At 45.7% G+C, this 18,558-nt stretch overlaps 1 protein-coding gene across 5 annotated transcripts in view; it reads right to left on the reverse strand.

Moving 5' to 3' along the window:
• Positions 1 to 8,618: 8,618 nt before the first annotated feature.
• Positions 8,619 to 18,558, reverse strand: part of PFKFB3 (6-phosphofructo-2-kinase/fructose-2,6-biphosphatase 3) — a 94,860-nt gene continuing 84,920 nt past the window's right edge. For 4 of the 5 annotated variants that reach the window (XM_058190846.1, XM_058190848.1, XM_058190851.1 and 1 more), the window contains 3 exons: positions 17,659 to 17,723; positions 16,002 to 16,178; positions 8,619 to 8,868 (listed from right to left, as the gene is read on the reverse strand). In XM_058190846.1, coding sequence (XP_058046829.1) covers positions 8,839 to 8,868; positions 16,002 to 16,178; positions 17,659 to 17,723 — 272 coding nt within the window. In that variant the 3' untranslated portion in view covers positions 8,619 to 8,838. Of the gene's footprint in view, positions 8,869 to 12,929; positions 12,955 to 16,001; positions 16,179 to 17,658; positions 17,724 to 18,558 lie in introns of all 5 variants that reach the window. The other variant, XM_058190847.1, reaches the window with a different exon arrangement.

The raw sequence follows: 18,558 nt of genomic DNA on the forward strand, positions 1-18,558 counted from the left end.
TGATCAGGCAACTCAGCTGGGATCGCTAGAGGAGCCTTTTAAAAGCATTTTTTACAACCTCTTGGGCCAAAGAGGTTGTAGAAAAAATGCTTTTAAAATGGTCTGATAATCTCAGCTGAGCCGCGCGATCATCAGAGGCTTTTTTTTTTTACTTTTAAAAGCATTTTTCCGGCCAAAGAAAAAAATGCTTTTAAAAGGAAAAAAACCCTCTAATGATCGCGCGGCTCAGCTGGGCATCTGGGAGGGCAGGGATTATTGCTACTGGGTCGCCGAACCACCCACCACCCTCGCTATTGGATCAGGTGATCTGGTCTGAACCAGGAGCATTTTACCTCTGTGCTGGGGCCTTTTTGGACTAGTTGGTTGTCTCTTTTGCATAGTCTATAGATGTTGTTATAGTCTATGTGTCTATTATTGGATGATTGGTTCTAGAAATCGCTTGGCATTTTTGGACTTGGCCTGGTCTGGGATGGTCACATTTTCCCCAATGCGAAACTATGGTTCAATCTGTCTATATGTGGTGAAATTAAAGAATTTCCATCATGTCTTCTTTTGTTTTTTTATTTACATTTATATCCCGCCCTTCTCCGAAGACTCAGGGCGGCTTACAGTGTATAAGGCAATAGTCTCATTCTATTTGTATATTTACAAAGTCAACTTATTGCCCCCCCAACAATCTGGGTCCTCATTTTACCTACCTTATAAAGGATGGAAGGCTGAGTCAACCTTGGACCTGGTGGGACTAGAACCTGCAGTAATTGCAGGCTGCTGTGTTCTAATAACAGGCTCCTTACAGCCTGAGCTATTACGGCCCGTTGGCGTTCGTGGATGAGTTCTGCCAGTCTTCTGCCTGTTTGTCCTACATTGTGAGCCATGGTGGCGCAGTGGTTAGAATGCAGTACTGCAGGCTACTTCTGCTGACTGCCGGCTGACTGCAATTGTGCAGTTCAAATCTCACCAGGCTCAAGGTTGACTCAGCCTTCCATCCTTAAGAAGTTGGTAAAATGAGTACCCAAATTGTTGGGGGCAATAGGTTGACTCTGTAAACTGCTTAGAGAGGGCTGTAAAGCACTGTATGAATATGAATATGAATGAATATTTTAATTTATAGACCGCCCTTCTCCCGAAGGACTCAGGGCAGTGTACAGCCAGAATAAAATACAGGGAAGCAAAACAACACATACAACACATACAAAGCTAAAAACAACCCTTAAAAAACCTATTCCATATGGCTATTTATTCATTCGCTGTAAAGCGGTATATAAATGTTGTACCTTGATGAACGTATCTTTTCTTTTATGTACACTGAGAGCATATGCACCAAGACAAATTCCTTGTGTGTCCAATCACACTTGGCCAATAAAATTCTATTCTATTCTATTCTAAATCTAAGTGCTATTGCTGTTGTGGTTGTTGCAGGTTTTACATTGTATGTTGTCGATGACTCCTGGTTTTTTTATATTTCTGGGTCTTTTGGTTTGCTTTGCTGGAAAATCCCAGTCATAAAGCATGCTTGCTTTTAAAACCCAGCTTTGATCAGCGAAGGTTTATAGAGAACAAAGATGCTCCTATTTTGGAAGATTATCGAGAATACCTTTGAAGGACTTTTTGTCCCGCCAAAAAAACCCGGCCCTTGAGATGAAAGATGGTAACCGAGCCCTAAGCAAACAGTTCGGATCTTGCCTCCCTCTTATAAATGGGACGGAGTGACTATTCCTATTGTCAGTTCTGAAACTGATCCTGCAACTTGTTTTTCTGATAATTTGACAGCGGGCTAGAAAAAAAAAAGTGAGGGTCTGTCTTCGCTCTTTAGGCCCTGGAAGTAAAATTGGAATATACACACACACACACAATCATGAGTGTCTGGGTGTGTATCAAAACACGGCAAGATAGCAACCCATAGCCACCTCCTCTCCTTTACGAGACAGGTAGTTGTTGACTTAAAACAGTTCATTTAGTGTCAAGATACAACCAGGGGTGGGCTGCTAGGGGTTCGGGAGAGCCTCTAGCTAAGATTCTGTGCAGTTCGGAGAACCCCCAAATCCCACTTCTGGCTGCCCCCACCCACCCCGCCAGGAGTTTCCACGCGGCCCGTTTTGGATGCAGGTAAGTGCAAGGCGTTTGGGGAGACTCATGGAGGCCATTTTTGCCCTCCCGGAGGCTCAAGGAAAACCTCCGGAGCCCAGGGAGGGCAAAAAAACCCCTCACCGTGGTACAGGAGGCCGACTAAGCCACGCCCACCATGGCCACGCCCACCCAGCAACCGGGCAGAGAACCCCTTGCTAAAATTTTTGAAGCCCACCCCTGGATACAACGGCAATGAAAAAAAGTGACTCATGTCCGTCACATAACTTTGATCACATGACTCATTCCCCCATGGTCATGTGATCAAAATTCACTTAGCAACCGACTCGTATTTATGATGGTCGCAGTGTTCCTGGGGTCATGTGATCCCCTTTTGTGACCTCCTGGCAAAGTCAGTGGGGACGCCAGAACTTGCTTAACAACCGTGTGCCTAACTGAACCACTGCACTGATTCACTTAACGACTGTGGCAAGATGGGTTGCAAACTGGGGCGAAGCTCACTTGCCTTGCTTAGCAGTGGAGGTTTTGGCCTCAACTCTGGTCATAAGTTAAGGACGACCTACTCCAAATCTGGGTTTCCACTGGGAAACCACGTCCGCGGTTTGTGCTTTGTACAGGCAGCCCGCAACTAACATGCATTCAATTTAGTGATCGTTTGAACAACGGCACTGAAAAAACGAGGCCGTAAGTCGAGGATTACCTGTACATAGAAATCTGGATTTTGTGCGCGAGAGGGAAAGAAATGAAATTTTGACTGTGGGTTTTGTCAATTTGATAAGTTTGCTGTTATACCTTGATGAAGGTATCTTTTCTGTACACCGAGAACATATGCATCAAGACAAATTCCTTGTGCGTCCAATCACACGTGGCCAATAAAATTCTATTCTACTATCTTTTATTCTATGGCACGAAAGAATTGGAAGTCAATGCTTTTCTTTTGTTTTCCCTCTGTACCTTACACTTCCTTTTTCTTCCCTTTTTCACCCCTCGTTTTCTTACTAGTTTCACTTTCTTTTGTATTTTATACCTTGATAAACATAATAAAATTTGATGATGATGATGTTTACCCATTCAGTCGTGTCGGATTCTTGGCCATTTTATAAGCCAGGTCTCTCCATGTCATCTGATCTTGCCTTACTTCTCTGAGTTGTTCTATGGTTTTGTTCCGACTTAGGCTTCACAAAATCACACAGCAGACTCCTTGTCCTGACAAAACCCATTTTTATTAAGCGAATGTGAATTCCTCTCATTCACATCCAGCAAAGTCCCAGTGTTCGGTTTCCCTTCCCCCAATACTCCCAGCAAAGAGTCAATCAGAGGCCTCCTTTTCTGATTTATTTACATATATATAAATGTCCTGGCCACGTCTACCCACGGGCCTGCCAAGTTTCTGGAGATAACAAGGAAATTACAGATAAGGCCAGAATTACTCACGAATATATTCTTCCCTCCATTGATACAGTTTGCCCGCGCAAATTCATTGCTTTGTCCAAGACAAAAAACCAGGAAGTCCCGCCTCCTATTTATAGTCTCTGCAGATGTCACTGCATGACAATTATGACTTGGCTTTGTCCCAACGCTTCCTCTGCTGCGCGCGCCGGTCACGCCTGCGCAGTCTTGCATCACTCCAAAACTGTTCTTGGGGCGTTGCCAAATCAGAAGAAGGCTCCAGGGAATCAGGCTTTGCCGGCCCCTCCTCCTCCCTTTGAGTGGGTGCCAGGGAGGGAAAGGGCTCAAGAGAAGCAGGGCTTGCCAGGTCTTCTCCCTCACTTTCTGAATCATCGGAGTCCAGGAGTCCGGGTCCAGGAACCTGGGTCATAACACCCAGCAAACAGTCTTTCAAGGGTGAATTTACAACCACAGACCTTATCAGGCTTGGAGAGCTGCCAGGCCGATATCTTCCAAACGCAATGCTGTACAAGAAAAGACTTGGCAGGGAGTCTCGGAGAGTCACAAACAGATTTTCACACTAGTGAAATGAACTTATTGTCTCCTGCAAACTCCACTCCCCTTTCGCTCCTCTTTATTCCCTATGGGAGGGGCCATTCACCGTCCACCTGTGCCTTTCAGTCCTGAGCTGGCCCTTGTTCCTTAACTCTTCCCTTCTCCTGCCAGCTCCGCATATGCGCACATTGGGAACAGGCTCCAGCTGTTCTTCAGCCCCACCTATCTCCAACCTCGAAGGTAGCTGATAACTGTCGGACGGCCCTGGCCCCCACTCTGCATCTGACACAGAGCCCTCATCAGAGCCTTCCCCAGACTCCAAGACTGGCCCATGATCCTCCCCAACCTCCTTACTCTTTGAGTCTGGTGGGCCACAACAGCTTTGGCTGGTGTCAGCTTTGATGGTGTCCAGCCGTTGTGTTCTTTTGCGGCCTGGTTTCTTTACCGCTAACTCTTCCAAGCATAATTGTTTTCCCTGCATGAATAACCAGACTTGGAAAGGACCCAAAGTGGAAAGCACCTTTGGGACAACCCTGTACCTGAATGACTTGAGAATCTCCATAGACTTGGAAGGGGGGTTGGAGATCTTCTAGTTCAACCTCCTGCACAAGGAAGAGACCCTATACCATTCTGGACAAATGGGAGGTCCAATTTCTTAAAAAAACCTCCAGTGTTGAGAGTTCCCATGACTTCTGGTGGCAAGTTGTTCCAACGATTAATTGTTGTGTTAGGAAATTTCTCCCTAGTTCCAGGTTGCTTCTCTCCTTGGTTAGTTTCCATCGTTTCTTGTCCTGTCTTCAGGTGCTTTGGACAATAGGTTGACGCCCCTCCCCCACTTCTTTGTGGCAGCCCCTCAAATATCGGAATACTGTTATCATGTCACTAGACATACCCAATTCCAGCCAAAAGTTGATATGGCCCAAATAAAATTATGATAAAATTCAGACCTAACCCAGTGTTGTGCCTCGTCCTCCCCCATCTCCTCAGCCGGCCTCTCCTGTCTACACCCGGGCCTGTTATCAGACTCCGAGTCTGATAATGAAGATGAACGGCCTGTCATGCCTCCAGCCCCTGGCCCTGGCCCCATGCCCGGACAGGATGTCAGGAGTGAACAGACAAACCTGATAAACCTCACTCCTACAGCGTGTGAGCAGGAAGCCAGCCACGTGCTGGAATTACCGACAGCAGATCCAGCTGAAGAGAATTCACAGTGGGAGGATCCTCGCTTCCGGAGATCCGAGAGGCGACGCCAGCAGAAGGAAGGGAGGGGCAGGCCTGGATAAATGCTGAGTCATGGAGCCACACCCCACAGCCTATATAAAGGACCTGCTTGTGGCATTCCAACCTTGAGTCAAGCAAAGTCTCATCTAGTTTGCTGCTATCGGACTCTGTCGCTGAAGTCACACCTTGGACTCTTGCCTGCTCTGAGAAACCTTGAAGGAATTTGGCAAACTGCAGAGGCTTCGTTGCCACGTTTGATACGGACTTCCGTGACCCGGTCGTCGGAGGGGGACGGGGACATGACACCCGGCTTCTAAAGACCGATCGATCCAACCCAACTCAACTCAAACCCATCGTCCATTCTCCACTACAACAGAGGAGAAATCTGATAAACAAAAAACTTCTCAATTCCGATAGTTCTAGTTAAAGATGGTATTTTAATTGGTCCGGCAATTGCAAAATATACAAATTTCCAAAAAAGGGCAGATCTGTTTTATAAGCCGCGCTGTTCTACATCTTCAGGGATGAGGGGAGAAAGAAAACAGATTAAAATCATCCCGTATAGACACACCAAACTTAAAATTTCAATACAAAATTTATGACGACCGGAAGGGGGGAGGGGGAAGGGGGGGACTCCGTGGTTCTCCGAGATCAATTAAATAAATAAATAGCCTCTTGCTCTTAAAAATGGTTTTTTAAAAAAAATCTAACTTCAAGTATCAAAGGGGAGGGGGGAAAAGCCCAACGGCATTTAAATGAGATTTCCGTGCCATGCCCCACACCCTGAAACCACAAAAACCCCTACACAATCCCACAATAATAACAGCAATTAACAGCCTTTCAAGCTTGCACCCGCCTTTCAAACAGGAAAAAGCCATTTCTTTCTGAGATTTCATTCCCCCATTTCCTTATTTCCATCTCTTTTAAGGTGGACAGCATTTGTAAGAAAACAATTTGGCCTAAAACCTTTATTACAAAATGCAATTTGTCCAGAGGGGGGGGGGGCTTTTTTGTGGTGGTGGGGGGGAACGTTAGTTTTTGTTTTGCACCCATTTGTTCTATTTTGTCGTGGCAGAATTTCAAAAGGAAATATTTGTGGGTGGGAGATGTGGCCATTTACATCTAGGTAAAGGTTTTTGTTTTTAAAAAGAAACAGGCTCTGAAAACATTCAAAATAAAATAAAATGTCTTTAAAAACCAAACAAAATTAAAAGAAATTAATCTTAACAAGCAGAAAAAAGCTTTTCATTTACACCAGGAGTAAGGGACCGATGTTCCCCTTACGACTGGTAGACTTCAACTCCCAGAATTCCTGAGCATGGTGGGTTCAGGAATTCTGGGAGTTGAAGTCCACCAGTCATAAAGGAGCCATGGGTCTCCTACCTCCGATTTACATGGAGTTTTATTATAAACATATAAACCATCTCAGATTAGCAAGTCAACACTTAGGCCTTGGGTCAATCAATCGTTTATTTGGAAAATAAAAATCACTTTTATTGCCCTTGCAACCACCCGCCTCGGGACCTCATCCTTGCCCAACAGTTGTCGACTTCCTATCTCATCAACCTGGACAGCTTTTCCAGGGTCACTTTGGCCGAACAGTTCAGTCTCAAAAAGAACTAGACTGTTGTTACTTTTGTCCGTCATACACATCGTCCTCAAGTGGTCGGCATCCACTTGAAGACGACGCGCCTGGCGGCCCAAATTCCACTCGAAGTTCCCGAAGACTTAATTCCGTTCAAGTATTTTAAATTACGTTGGATTTAATTTTTTTGTTTTTTCATAAAGCGTTCGTTTTATTTGAGCCCGCTGTCGCATCGAGGACTGCGAATTGAGTGGCACCTGGGAAACAGGAGAACGGCTGAGGAGTCACCAGGATAAATTCTGGTCATAAAGGAAAGCAAGCTTATTACTCAGGATGTCTTTCAAAACTAGCAAAAACGATTATTTAAAAATAATACTCTACTAGGACTAAGAATAGTTATTTCAACATGTAAAAAAAAAAAGGAGGCCCATAATAAATCAATCCACCTGAATAAAACTAACCTTAACTTTGCTCCTAAACATGCTATTCTAATGCGTTGGACTATATCAGCTGTTCTTCAACTGTGTGGTTTTTTTTATTGGCGACACATGATTAGGACAAAACTGTAGCCCTGGAATCCTCTCTCCCTTTCCCTTGATATGAAAACTTGCAGATTTACGCTGGATACACGGTGGAGCCTCAAATGGGAAATCTGTTTCCAGTGGCTAAAACAAGAGTGGAAATCTGAAAAAAAAACACCAAAAAAACAGCTTTGCCAGCTGTAAATTTGGAGATATCCACAAGTGACTCGGGTTGCCGGAGGCTCATTCGTTGGTCGATAGGAACATTACCCTGTTAGCACCGCGGGAGATGCTTGTGACATAAAACATGCATCTTACGACTTCACTGGTCTCCAAAAAAGACCTTCCCACAATACACACACACACACACACACACACACACACACACAAAGGCGGGGGGGGGGAGGCAATCACACACACCTTAGGTCTGAAAAGGAGACCAGCGCCTCACTTAACACCAGACTGAAAAAAAACAAAAACGGGCTGGGGTCTTGCTTGAGTGGGAAGTGCCCCACCCACCCTAGAAAAAAAGCCAAGGTGTGCGAAGTGTCATGTCCCATCACACACACACACATCCCAAAGCAGGTTCGGGACATAGTCCCTGTGGAGACGCAGATGTCTGGGGGACGGAACGTTTTATGCACTACCCCTTAGAAGAGATGAGAGGCGCTCGCTTACAAAGTGCGGTTTGTGCGGTTTAGCACGCGGAATTAAGAACAACTTTTCACAATTGTTTTTGGGCCTCTCTCTCTCTCTCTCTCCTCTGCCAGGTTTGGGAGCAACTGATCGGGTTCTGTCTCGGATCAGTTTGGAAGGACAGCTAAAACTGAGGGAGAATCCTTCCTCTCAGTGAACATCTAAGTGTGGAAACGAAGGGATGGGACAGGCTGGTGGAGGTTCACACTTTCCATCTCCCCTTTCGCCTCTGTCTTAGCTACAAAGCCCACCTAAGCTGACCTTAACCCTTTATCTTAAGAGATGCTGGGTGGGTCAGCACAGTGATCTTCTGCAAGGCAAGCTGGTTGCTTTTAAAAAAACAAAACAAAACCAGGATAACAACCACCAACACACGTAGGACGTATGGTGTGTAACAGGAGCACTTTGGTGCTTGCTGGAGTCTTATCAAATTGGGAGTCGATGGGGAAAAAAAAGGCAAACCCAGCTTTAAAATCAGGTTCAGATCCACAGTTTATATGCTGATGAAATATATAAGTCTCTTTCTTTTCCTTTATTTTTTTTCCCCCTCCATCTCTCTTCTCTTCTCTTTCTTTCTTTCTCTCTCTGGTTGTTTCCTCCTTCCGCCGCTCCATTTTTCTTAAGTCCAAGAAGGCAAGATAAAAACCAGCGATGGAGATCATCAACAAATCAACTGGAGTCGGAACGGAGATGTTGTGGAGCAGGCTGCAAGTTTTGGAGATGAATGATGGGCGTGGCGCTTGGCTTCCACCCGCGGTTCCCGATGTGTCCCGCCGAAAGAGATCCTCAAGGTTGGCTGTGTGGTGGGTTCAGGTTCTGCCGACAAAGGAAGAAGAAGAAAAAAGAGAAGAAGACCAACGTGAGTTGGTGGCTTTGGGTTTGCAGAAGGTGGCCGAACTAGATCTAGGCATGCAGAAGACACAGTCACGGTAAGAAAAACGATATCTCGAGAGGGGGACAAACGGGAGGTGAAACAAAGCCCGCAGAGAAAGGTTGTTAGATGTGCATGCAAGGTTCCTGTTTCTCTGTACCAAAGGTTAGGCTTTTCCATGTCTCTTGGATCCAAATTCTACCGAACAGTCAAACCTGTCTCTGATCTGCAGACAACTGATTGCGTTTCGAAGCTTCTTGCCTACTAACATAAAACTGACGATGTTACCTAGCTTGGTAATGAAACGTCCTCAAGAAAGCCAGCAGGCTTAGAGAGCACCAAAGGCCCCACAGTTCAACCCTGAGAAGAGAGGAGAAGAGAGGAGATAGAGAAGGTAAGGGAAAAGGGGAGGGGAGGGGAGGAAGAGAGGAGAGAAGGAGCAAAAGGAGGGGAGGGAAGAGGGGGAGGAAAGGGAGAGGGGTAAAGAGAGGAGGGGAGGTCAGGGAGAGGAAAGGGAAGGGGATGGGAGGGAAGGAGACAGGAGGGGAAGGGAGGAGAGGGGAGATGGGAATGGCAAGGGAAAAGGGGAGGGGAGGAAGAGAGAAGGAGCGAAAGGAGGGAAGGGAGAGAGGAAAGGGAGGGGAAGAGAGGACGGGAGGTCAGGAGAGGGAGGGGAAGGGAAAGGGAGGAGAGGGAGATGGAGAATGCAAGGGAAAGGGAGGGAAGGGAGGAGAGAGAGAGAGGGAAGGGAAGGAGGGAAGGGAGAGGAAAGGAGGGAAGAGAGGAGGGAGGGGAAGGGAAAGGGAGGAGGGAAGGAAAGGGAGGAGAGGGAGATGCAGAAGGCAAGGGAAAGGGAGGGAGGAAGAGAGGAGAGAAGGAGCGAAAGGAGGGAAGGGAGAGGAGAGAAGGAGGAAGGAGGAGAGAGGAGAGGGAGGGAAGGGAAGGAGGAGAGGGAGATGGAGAATGCAAGGGAAAGGGAGGGAGGGAGGAAGAGAGGAGAGAAGGAGCGAAAGGAGGGAAGGGAGAGGAAAGGGAGGAAGAGAGGAGGGAGGGGAAGGGAAAGGGAGGGAGGGAAGGAGGAGAGGGAGATGCAGAAGGCAAGGGAAAGGGAGGGAGGAAGAGAGGAGAGAAGGAGCGAAAGGAGGGAAGGGAGAGGAGAGAAGGAGGAAAAGGAGGAGAGAGGAGAGGAGAGGGGAGGAAGAGGGGAGGAAGGAGAGGGGTAAAGAGAGGAGGGAGGTCAGGAGAGGAAAGGGAAGGGATGGGAGGAAGGAGACAGGAGGGGAAGGGAGGAGAGGGGAGATGGGAATGGCAAGGGAAAAGGGGAGGGGAGGAAGAGAGAAGGAGCGAAAGGAGGGAAGGGAGAGGAAAGGGAGGGGAAGAGAGGACGGGAGGTCAGGAGAGGGAGGGAAGGGAGGGAGGAGAGGGAGATGGAGAATGCAAGGAAAGGGAGGAGGGAGGAAGAGAGAGAGAAGGGCGAAAGGAGGGAAGGGAGAGGAAAGGGAGGGGAAGAGAGGAGGGAGGGAAGGGAAAGGGAGGGAGGGAAGGGAAGGAGGAGGGAGATGCAGAAGGCAAGGGAAAGGGAGGGGAGGAAGAGAGGAGAGAAGGAGCGAAAGGAGGGAAGGGGAGAGGAGAGAAGGAGGGAAAAGGAGAGGAGAGAGGAGAGGGAGGGGGGAAGGGAGGAGAGGGGTGATGGAGAAGGGGAGGGAAACAGGAAGGGGAGGAAAGGGAAGGAGAGAGGAGAGGGGAAGGGAGGAGAAAGGGAGGAGTGAAGGAGTGAAAGGAGGGAAGGGGGAGAGGGGTGGAGAGGGGAAACAAAGGGAATGGAGGGAGGGAGGGAAGGGAAGGAGTGAAGCCCAAAATCTTTGTATTTACTTCAATACAAAGAAGTGAGGCTTAGCTCGTCCAAATGCCACACACAACACAGCAAACTCCCTTTGGGGGACAAAAAATATGAAGTGAAGCTGAAAGACCCACATCCGTATTTCAGTATAAGAAGAACAACAACAACAAAAAAGACAAAGAAGTGATGAAAACAAAATGGCCACCTATCATGGAGCAGAGGGAAAGGCTTGGCCCAGCATTGGCTCAAAGTAGGGCTATGGATGCTTCATCGGCACCCCAACATTAAATCTGGCTTCCCGTAGCTACCTTTAAACCAGGTCTTCTCTGCCGCCCTCGTTTGGCTAACCCAGGAAAAGACGGTGGCAGAATTGAGTCCAAAGAAAATTTCAAGTTTCTTAACATCCCGCGCTGCTTTTCCAGGAAAGCAGGGTAGTCCTTGACTTACGACAATTGAGCCCAACATCTCCGCGGCTAAGCGAGACAGTTAAGTGAGCTAATTTCCCATGGTGGCGCATTGGTTAGAATGCAGTTCCGTAGGCAAACTCTGCCCACTGCCAGGAGTTCGATCCTGACCGGCTAAAGGTTGACTCAGCCTCCTGAGGTCGGTAAAATGAGGACCCAGATTGTTGGAGGCAATAGGCTGACTCTGTAAACCACTTTATAGAGAGCGCTGTAAAGCACTACGGAGCGGTATATAAGTGCTATTACTACCTACCTACCTACCTACCTACCTATCTCTATCCATCCAATTTCCCTCCTCTATCTAGGATCCACCCATCCATATCTATCTATCTATCTATCTATCTCTCTATCTATCTATCTATCTATCTATCTATCTATCTATCTATCTATCTATCTATCAGGCCATCACTCTGCTAAACAAATAATTCCCTCAACACTGTCAAACTATTTAATAAATCTACACTACTATTAATCTTCTCATCGTTTCCATCACCAATCTCTTTCTACTTATGACTGTATGACTGTAACTTTTGTTGCTTATCATTAAGGGTTAAATTGTGCCCTAGTGGTAAATATTGTACCTTGATGAAGGTATTTTTTTTCTTTTTCTTTTATGTACACTGAGAGCATATGCACTAAAACAAATTCCTTGTGTGTCCAATCACACTTGGCCAATAAATTCTATTCTATTCTATTCTATCATCTATCTATCTATCTATCTATCTATCTATCTATCTATCTATCTATCTATCTATCTATCATATATCTCTATCCATCCATCCAATTTCCCTCAACTATCTAGGATCCATCCGTCCATCCATATATCTGTCTGTCTGTCTGTCTGTATGTCTATCTATCTATCTATTTATCTATCTATCATCCATCCATCCATCCATCCATCCATCCATCGTATCTATCTTTTCTTTTATGTACACCGAGACGGTATGCACCAAGACAAATTCCTTGTGCGTCCAATCACACTTGGCCAATAAATAATTCTATTCTATTCTATTCTATTCTATTCTATTCTATTCTATTCTATTCTATTCTATTCTATTCTATTCTATTTCTATTCTACTTCTATCCATCCAATCTCCCTCATCTATCTAGCATCCATCCATCCATTCTTCCTTCCATCCATCCATCAATCCATATCTATCTATCTATCTATCTATCTATCTATCTATCTATCTATCTATCTATCTATCTATCATATATCTCCATCCATTCATCCAATCTCCCTCATCTATCTAGCATCCATCCATCCATTCTTCCTTCCATCCATCCATCTATCAATCCATATCTATCTATCTATCTATCTATCTATCTATCTATCTATCTATCTATCTATCTATCTATCTATCTATCTATCTATTTTATATCTCCATCCATCCATCCATCCATCCATCCATCCATCCATCCATCCATCCACCTGCTATCCTAGGCCAAAGTGCTATTCTCCTGGTGCATGGAAACAGGAAATGATTTCCCAATGGTTAATGGCAGAAATGCAACAGCCAGATGGAAAATAAAAAGCTCAGCATGGATTCCTGCCAGCAAAACCAAAAGTCACCGTATCAGTGAGATGGGCGGCATATAAATTTAATAAATGAGTAAGAAACAAAGGCACAGCCAGCCAGGAAGTAAAGAAACAAGGTTAAACAAATACCACCAACACTAAAAAAAAAAAAAAATTACTTACAGGCAAGCCTTCCCCAGTAATGGCTCTAAAGAGACGAAAGAAAAAGAGAGAGAAAAGAAATGAAAGAAAGGGAAAGAAATCAGTGAAGGCCGCATGAAAGCTTAGCAATCAGAAAATGGCAGCCCAGAGATGGAAAGCAATGGGGTGGAAGCAGATAAATCAAGAAACATGAAGCAGCTGCTTCAGCATCAACCTTCGTGCATGGAGAAGAAGCACCCAACTAACAGAAAAACCAGCAACTAGGAGTCTTTTCAAGCAAGGGCTGCTAATTGAGATGGTTGCAGACTTTTTAATGGGAACAGGAATTTCTCAACTTCGGCCATTTTAAGAGGGGTGAACTTCAACTCCCAGAATTCCCCAGCCAGCATGGCTCGCTGGGGGATTCTGGGAGTTGAAGTCCACCCCTCATAAAATAGCCAAGATTCAAAAGTACTGCAGTTTTTAGAATGAGGACAGGCCGGTTGTATTGCTCGCTATCCGGCAGAAAACACGGGAAAATTGTTCTAACCTTTCCCGTTTTTAAAAAAATAAATAAAGAATGGGCCGCGTCAGGGCAATCTTGTTCTTTTGGCCCTCTAAAATAGCCTTGGGACAGAGATTACAAGCCAAGAGACAAACATTTGCAGACTTTCTCCAGGCTGAGGGTCATGGGAGCCCGCCGGCCGTCGAATGCAAAAATGTTCCTTTTTTTGATTTTTCATTGTATAAAACCAATACGTCACACACACACACCCAAAATAAATACGACGAGCAATTGATCTGAGGAGGGGTCCTTGGTGCTCTCTGAGCTTGGTGGTTTTCTTGCAGACGTTTTATCAGCCAACTAGATAACTTCATCAGCACTAGAAGGGTGTTCTGTCCCCCTTCGCCTCCGTCCGAGCGATGACTTAATTAGCCGGCTCTATCAGCTCTGGCAGCAAAATAGCTAGCGTCTGCCAAGTGTCTCTGTTACCTCCCTCCACGCCGATGAGTCAAACAGTACTTCAGCTCTTAGTTAAGCAGTTAATTTGCCTGCTAGGAAAAGGCACAGCAGCTCTTGCTGCCTTTATATCCTGTGGGGTGTAGCTCCATGACTCAGCACTTCCTAGGCCTGCCCCACCCCTGCTTCTGTTGTTCCCACCTCTCCTGCCTACGAAACCTAGGGTCCAGCCAGGCCTGATTGCCGTCAGCCGGGTCTGGAGGTGTGGCCTGGAGGGGGAAAGAGTCAGGGGACGGAGGCCTCGTTATCTCTTCCACCTGGCCTGCCTCTGGCTCCTGGAACTGGTGCTCCCGAAGTAAGTCCTAACGGCCCTTCCCCCTCACTTTCCAAGTCACTTTCTGGCAGGAGGCCCTGTGGAGGGGGCGGAGACACAACAAAGGGAGTGACAGAAGCGAATCACAATCCCTACACTGAGGATGTTACCTCGTTGGGTCATGAAACATCTGCAAGAAAACCACCAAACTCAGAGAGCGCAGAGGACCCCTCGCATTTCAACCCCTCACTACAAATATTTTCCTCAATCGGTAATTGATCTGATGCCGCTGAAAGGGGCCGTGGTAGCTCAGGCTGTAAGAAGCCTGAAGCCTGTTATTAAAACACAGCAGCCTGCAATTACTGCAGGTTCAAGCCCGGCCCGAGGTTGACTCAGCCTTCCATCCTTTATAAGGTAGGTAAAATGAGGACCCAGATTGTTGGGGGGGCAATAAGTTGACTTTGTAAATATACAAATAGAATGAGACTATTGCCTTATACACTGTAAGCTGCCCTGAGTCTTCGGAGAAGGGCGGGATATAAATGTAAATAAAAAAAATTTTTTAAAAAAATCCTTGGCTCCTAATCACGGGCCTAACCCAAAGCTACTTTTTCTGGAGGCAACTGGACTTCCTTGTTTTTTTTTCTTTTTTGAAGATGCTTCACTTCTCATCCAAGAAACTTCTTCAGCTCTGACAGGATACTGGGGGAATGGAAGGATTTAATATTATATTCTTTTAGATTCCCCAGTATCCTGTCAGAGCTGAAGAAGCTTCTCGGATGAGAAGCGAAACCTTTTCAAAGAAAAAACCAGAAAGTCCAGTTGCCTACTGAAAAAAACATCTTTGGGACAACCATGACCTGGATGACTTAGCATCTCTACAGACAATCAGGGCCTAAGAATCTTTTTTTGAGAATGGTTAGTGGAGATCGTGATCAACTTGAAAAGCGTGGACCGATCGAAAAGCAACATGCAAACCAAACCAACATTCTTCAAAATACACGTTCAACAAGACGGTTCAAGGAAAAATAAACGCCTCTCTGGGATTATAGGTAGTCCTCGACTTCCAACCGATTGTTTAGTGACCGTTTGAAATTACAACGGTGCCGAAAAGAAGGCAACCAGTTCTTGCATTTACAACTGCAAGGTCATGTGATCAAAATGTTAAGTGCTTAATAACTAGCATGTAATTATGACCGATGCAGCATCCCGGAGTCCTGCAATTACTATTTTTATGACCTTCCCAGCTGATTTCTGACAAGCCGAGTCAATGGGGGGGGGGGGAAGAGCCAGATTCGCTTAACGATGGCCTCATTTGTTTAACGACTGCAGTGACTCGCTCAACCAAAAAAAAAAAAGGGACGCAAAATCAGGCACCTCAGCCACCGCCTTGCTTAGCAACGGAAATTCTGGTCGCCATCTTGGTTGTTAAGTCGAGGACCGTCTTGTATTCGGCGGGACCGATTCCCGTGGCAACTCAAAGGCTTGCCCAGTCGAGATTCAGCCGCTCGCACCCTCACACGCGCCTGTGCAAGTTAGTTAGTTAGGTTAGCGAGCCGAAAACATTCGAAACCCTCCAATGATTACCAAGAGAAGGTCAGGGGGTTGGACTAGAAGACCTCCAAGGTCCCTTCCAACTCTGTTATTACGTTATGCTATGTTATGTTAAGTGTCCTGGGCTGTCCAGCCCGTTCAAACAAAAATTAAGCAAGACCAAGCACGACCTCCTATGATGTCACACAAACGGGACGGTCAGGCATGCTGGAAGTTACGACACGCCATCAGCCACCACCACAAAAACACAACAACAAGAACAACAACAAAAGAAAAAAGAACCAACTTGTCCGGGAAGCTGGACGGGGCCTTCGGGAGAGAGGCAGGTATGGACTGGTAAGGCGGCCGAAGCAGCGGCATGTTCCTCAAATCTGTTCATGCGAGGTTTTTTGACGGGTTCTGGACTGGCCAGAGGGACCACGCTATTACGCCTCATGAGCGCGTGTGGTCCCTTCTTTGCATCCTAGATCGGAGCGAGAGAAAGATAAGAAAAAATAACGATAATAATAATAATAAAAAGAGCTGAAAGCTATCAAGAAAAACAAAGAGAGCATTAAAAAAAAAACAAAACAACACGGGGTCATCGGTTCGCCGTCGCACTCTCAAAAGCGAAAGCAAAAAGACATATATTTTTTTTCCTCAGAGGGTCAGACAAGATGACCTCTGAGGTCCTTTCCAAGCCGGACGTTCTACGGGTTGCGGGAAACAGGATTTGAGAAGCCCAAGAAGTACCAGGTTTTTTTTTTCTAGTTTTTTGCAAGCAGATGAAGAGGACGGAAAGATTTGGGGGAATTGGGAGCTCAGCGATGAGGTCCGAGGTCGTTGTTTGATCCAGAGAGGGGTGTCTCCCCCCACCCCACCACCGCAAAAAAAGGAGGTGGGGTCAGACTAAAGAGGTAGGCGGAGCCAGAGCGAAATCAACATTCAATTAAACTTGACTTATCTTTTTACCTACAAAATGTGGGATGGAAGCCAACAGCTTTTTGCCCCAGTAAAACACTTAGCGCTTAGCTTCAACAGTGAGATAAGCTGTATATTTACCCAACACTTTTAATGACTCGTATAATAATATATCCATTTCCTTTTATGCAAAAACCCAGTTTAAAGCTTGCCTTTTCAGCCCAAAATTCCTACGTTGGTGAGCTGTTGAATACAGATCATTTTAAAGGGGAACAGAAAGAAGCCTTTGATTGAATCAATTCTTTATTCCTTGTTTACTGGACAAAGTGATAGACTAGGCTAGAATAATAGAGTTGGAAGGGACCTTTGAGGTCTTCTAGGCCAACCCCCTGCTTAGGCACCGCTTCAGACAAATGGTTGTTCAATCTCTTCTTAAAAACTTCCAGCGTTGGAGCATTCACAACTTTTGCAGGCAAGTAGTTCCACTGATTAATTGTTCCAACTGTCAGGAAATTTCTCCTTAGTTCTAAGTTGCTTCTTTCCTTGATCAGTTTCCACCCATTGCTTCTTGTTCTACCCTCAGGGGCTTTGGAGAACAGCCCGACTCCCTCTTCTTTCTGGCAACCCCTGAGATATTGGAACACTGCTATCATGTCTCCCCTAGTCCTTCTTTTTATTAAACTAGACATACCCAGTTCCTGCAACCGTTCTTCATATGTTTTAGCCTCCAGTCCCCTCATCCTCTTTGTTGCTCTTCTCTGCACTCTTTCTAGAGTCTTCACATCTTTTTTACATCGTGGAGACCAAAACTGGATGCCGTATTCCAAGTGTGGCCTTACCAAGGCATGATGAGTAACAAGATTGTAAATTAAGATTTCCAGCTCTGCAGCTGGAAAAGTCAATAGCTGAACTGGGAATTCTTTGCAAAGTAAAAAAAAAGGGGATCCGATACTGAACATTTTTTGGGAATAGGTGCCTGTGCTATGAGCTCTTGAGGTATTGAGGCGGGGGGAATGGCCCCTTAGCAAGCCAGCTACACTCACCTCTGGCCTGTCTCGGTGAGTATTCACAGCTTCAACGTTCAAATAGATGGACTCCACTCGGCAACCTTAGAGAAAAAAGGAAAGAAGGATGTGGCAGGATGAGAAACATGTCAGTGCTTCAGCTGCGCTGTTTTAATCCGATTATGAGATTAAAACAGACTCAAGTACTTGGGGGGGGGGTAGGGGGGGTCTTAAATGTAACTCAAATTAAATCAGTTGGGCAATTAATTCTTAAAAGCAACGTTGAACGTTTGTTTTTAAATGTGTACATTGTGGGCTTTTTTAATATTGGCTGTACACCGCCCTGAGTCCTTCGGGAGAAGGGCGGTATAAAAATCTAATAAAATAAATAAATAAATAAAATAAACCAGAAGGGCACCCAGGAAAAAGCCTTTTGTCCTTCAGGAACGCCAGAGAGAGAAGCAAAGATAGTCAAATCAAGTCAAAAAGCATAAGAACAGCAGCAGATATATATATATATATATATATTTAAACTGGACAACAACCCTGAGAGTTCTATATGCACTGCTCTGTGATAACGCTGGTTATTTTGCCAAAAATGGGTGAAACAAATGAGGGAATGAGGCGCCGGGCAATTTTCCTGCGCTCAACCATCTGTTTCTGAATGCAAATAAACTAAGATAGCATCGTGGGGTATTGATCGGGGCTTATACAATCAATGCGAAATTGATCCTTTTGCATTCTGTAGAACCTCTTGAGCTGAAATGCCTAGTCTTATCTTAACTCCCAGATAAGAGTAAAAGAAAGGGGAGGGAAGGCAGTAAAGCCTCAATTTTCTTGCTAAACAGACACAGTTCTTGTAGTTTGAGAGATTTCCTCAGTCAAGTTCCCCATACATAGTCCTCGATTTACGACCATAGTGGAGGCACGACGTTTCTG

This window comes from Ahaetulla prasina, chromosome 7 (genome assembly GCF_028640845.1).
Source record: "Ahaetulla prasina isolate Xishuangbanna chromosome 7, ASM2864084v1, whole genome shotgun sequence".
Taxonomy (NCBI): domain Eukaryota; kingdom Metazoa; phylum Chordata; class Lepidosauria; order Squamata; family Colubridae; genus Ahaetulla; species Ahaetulla prasina.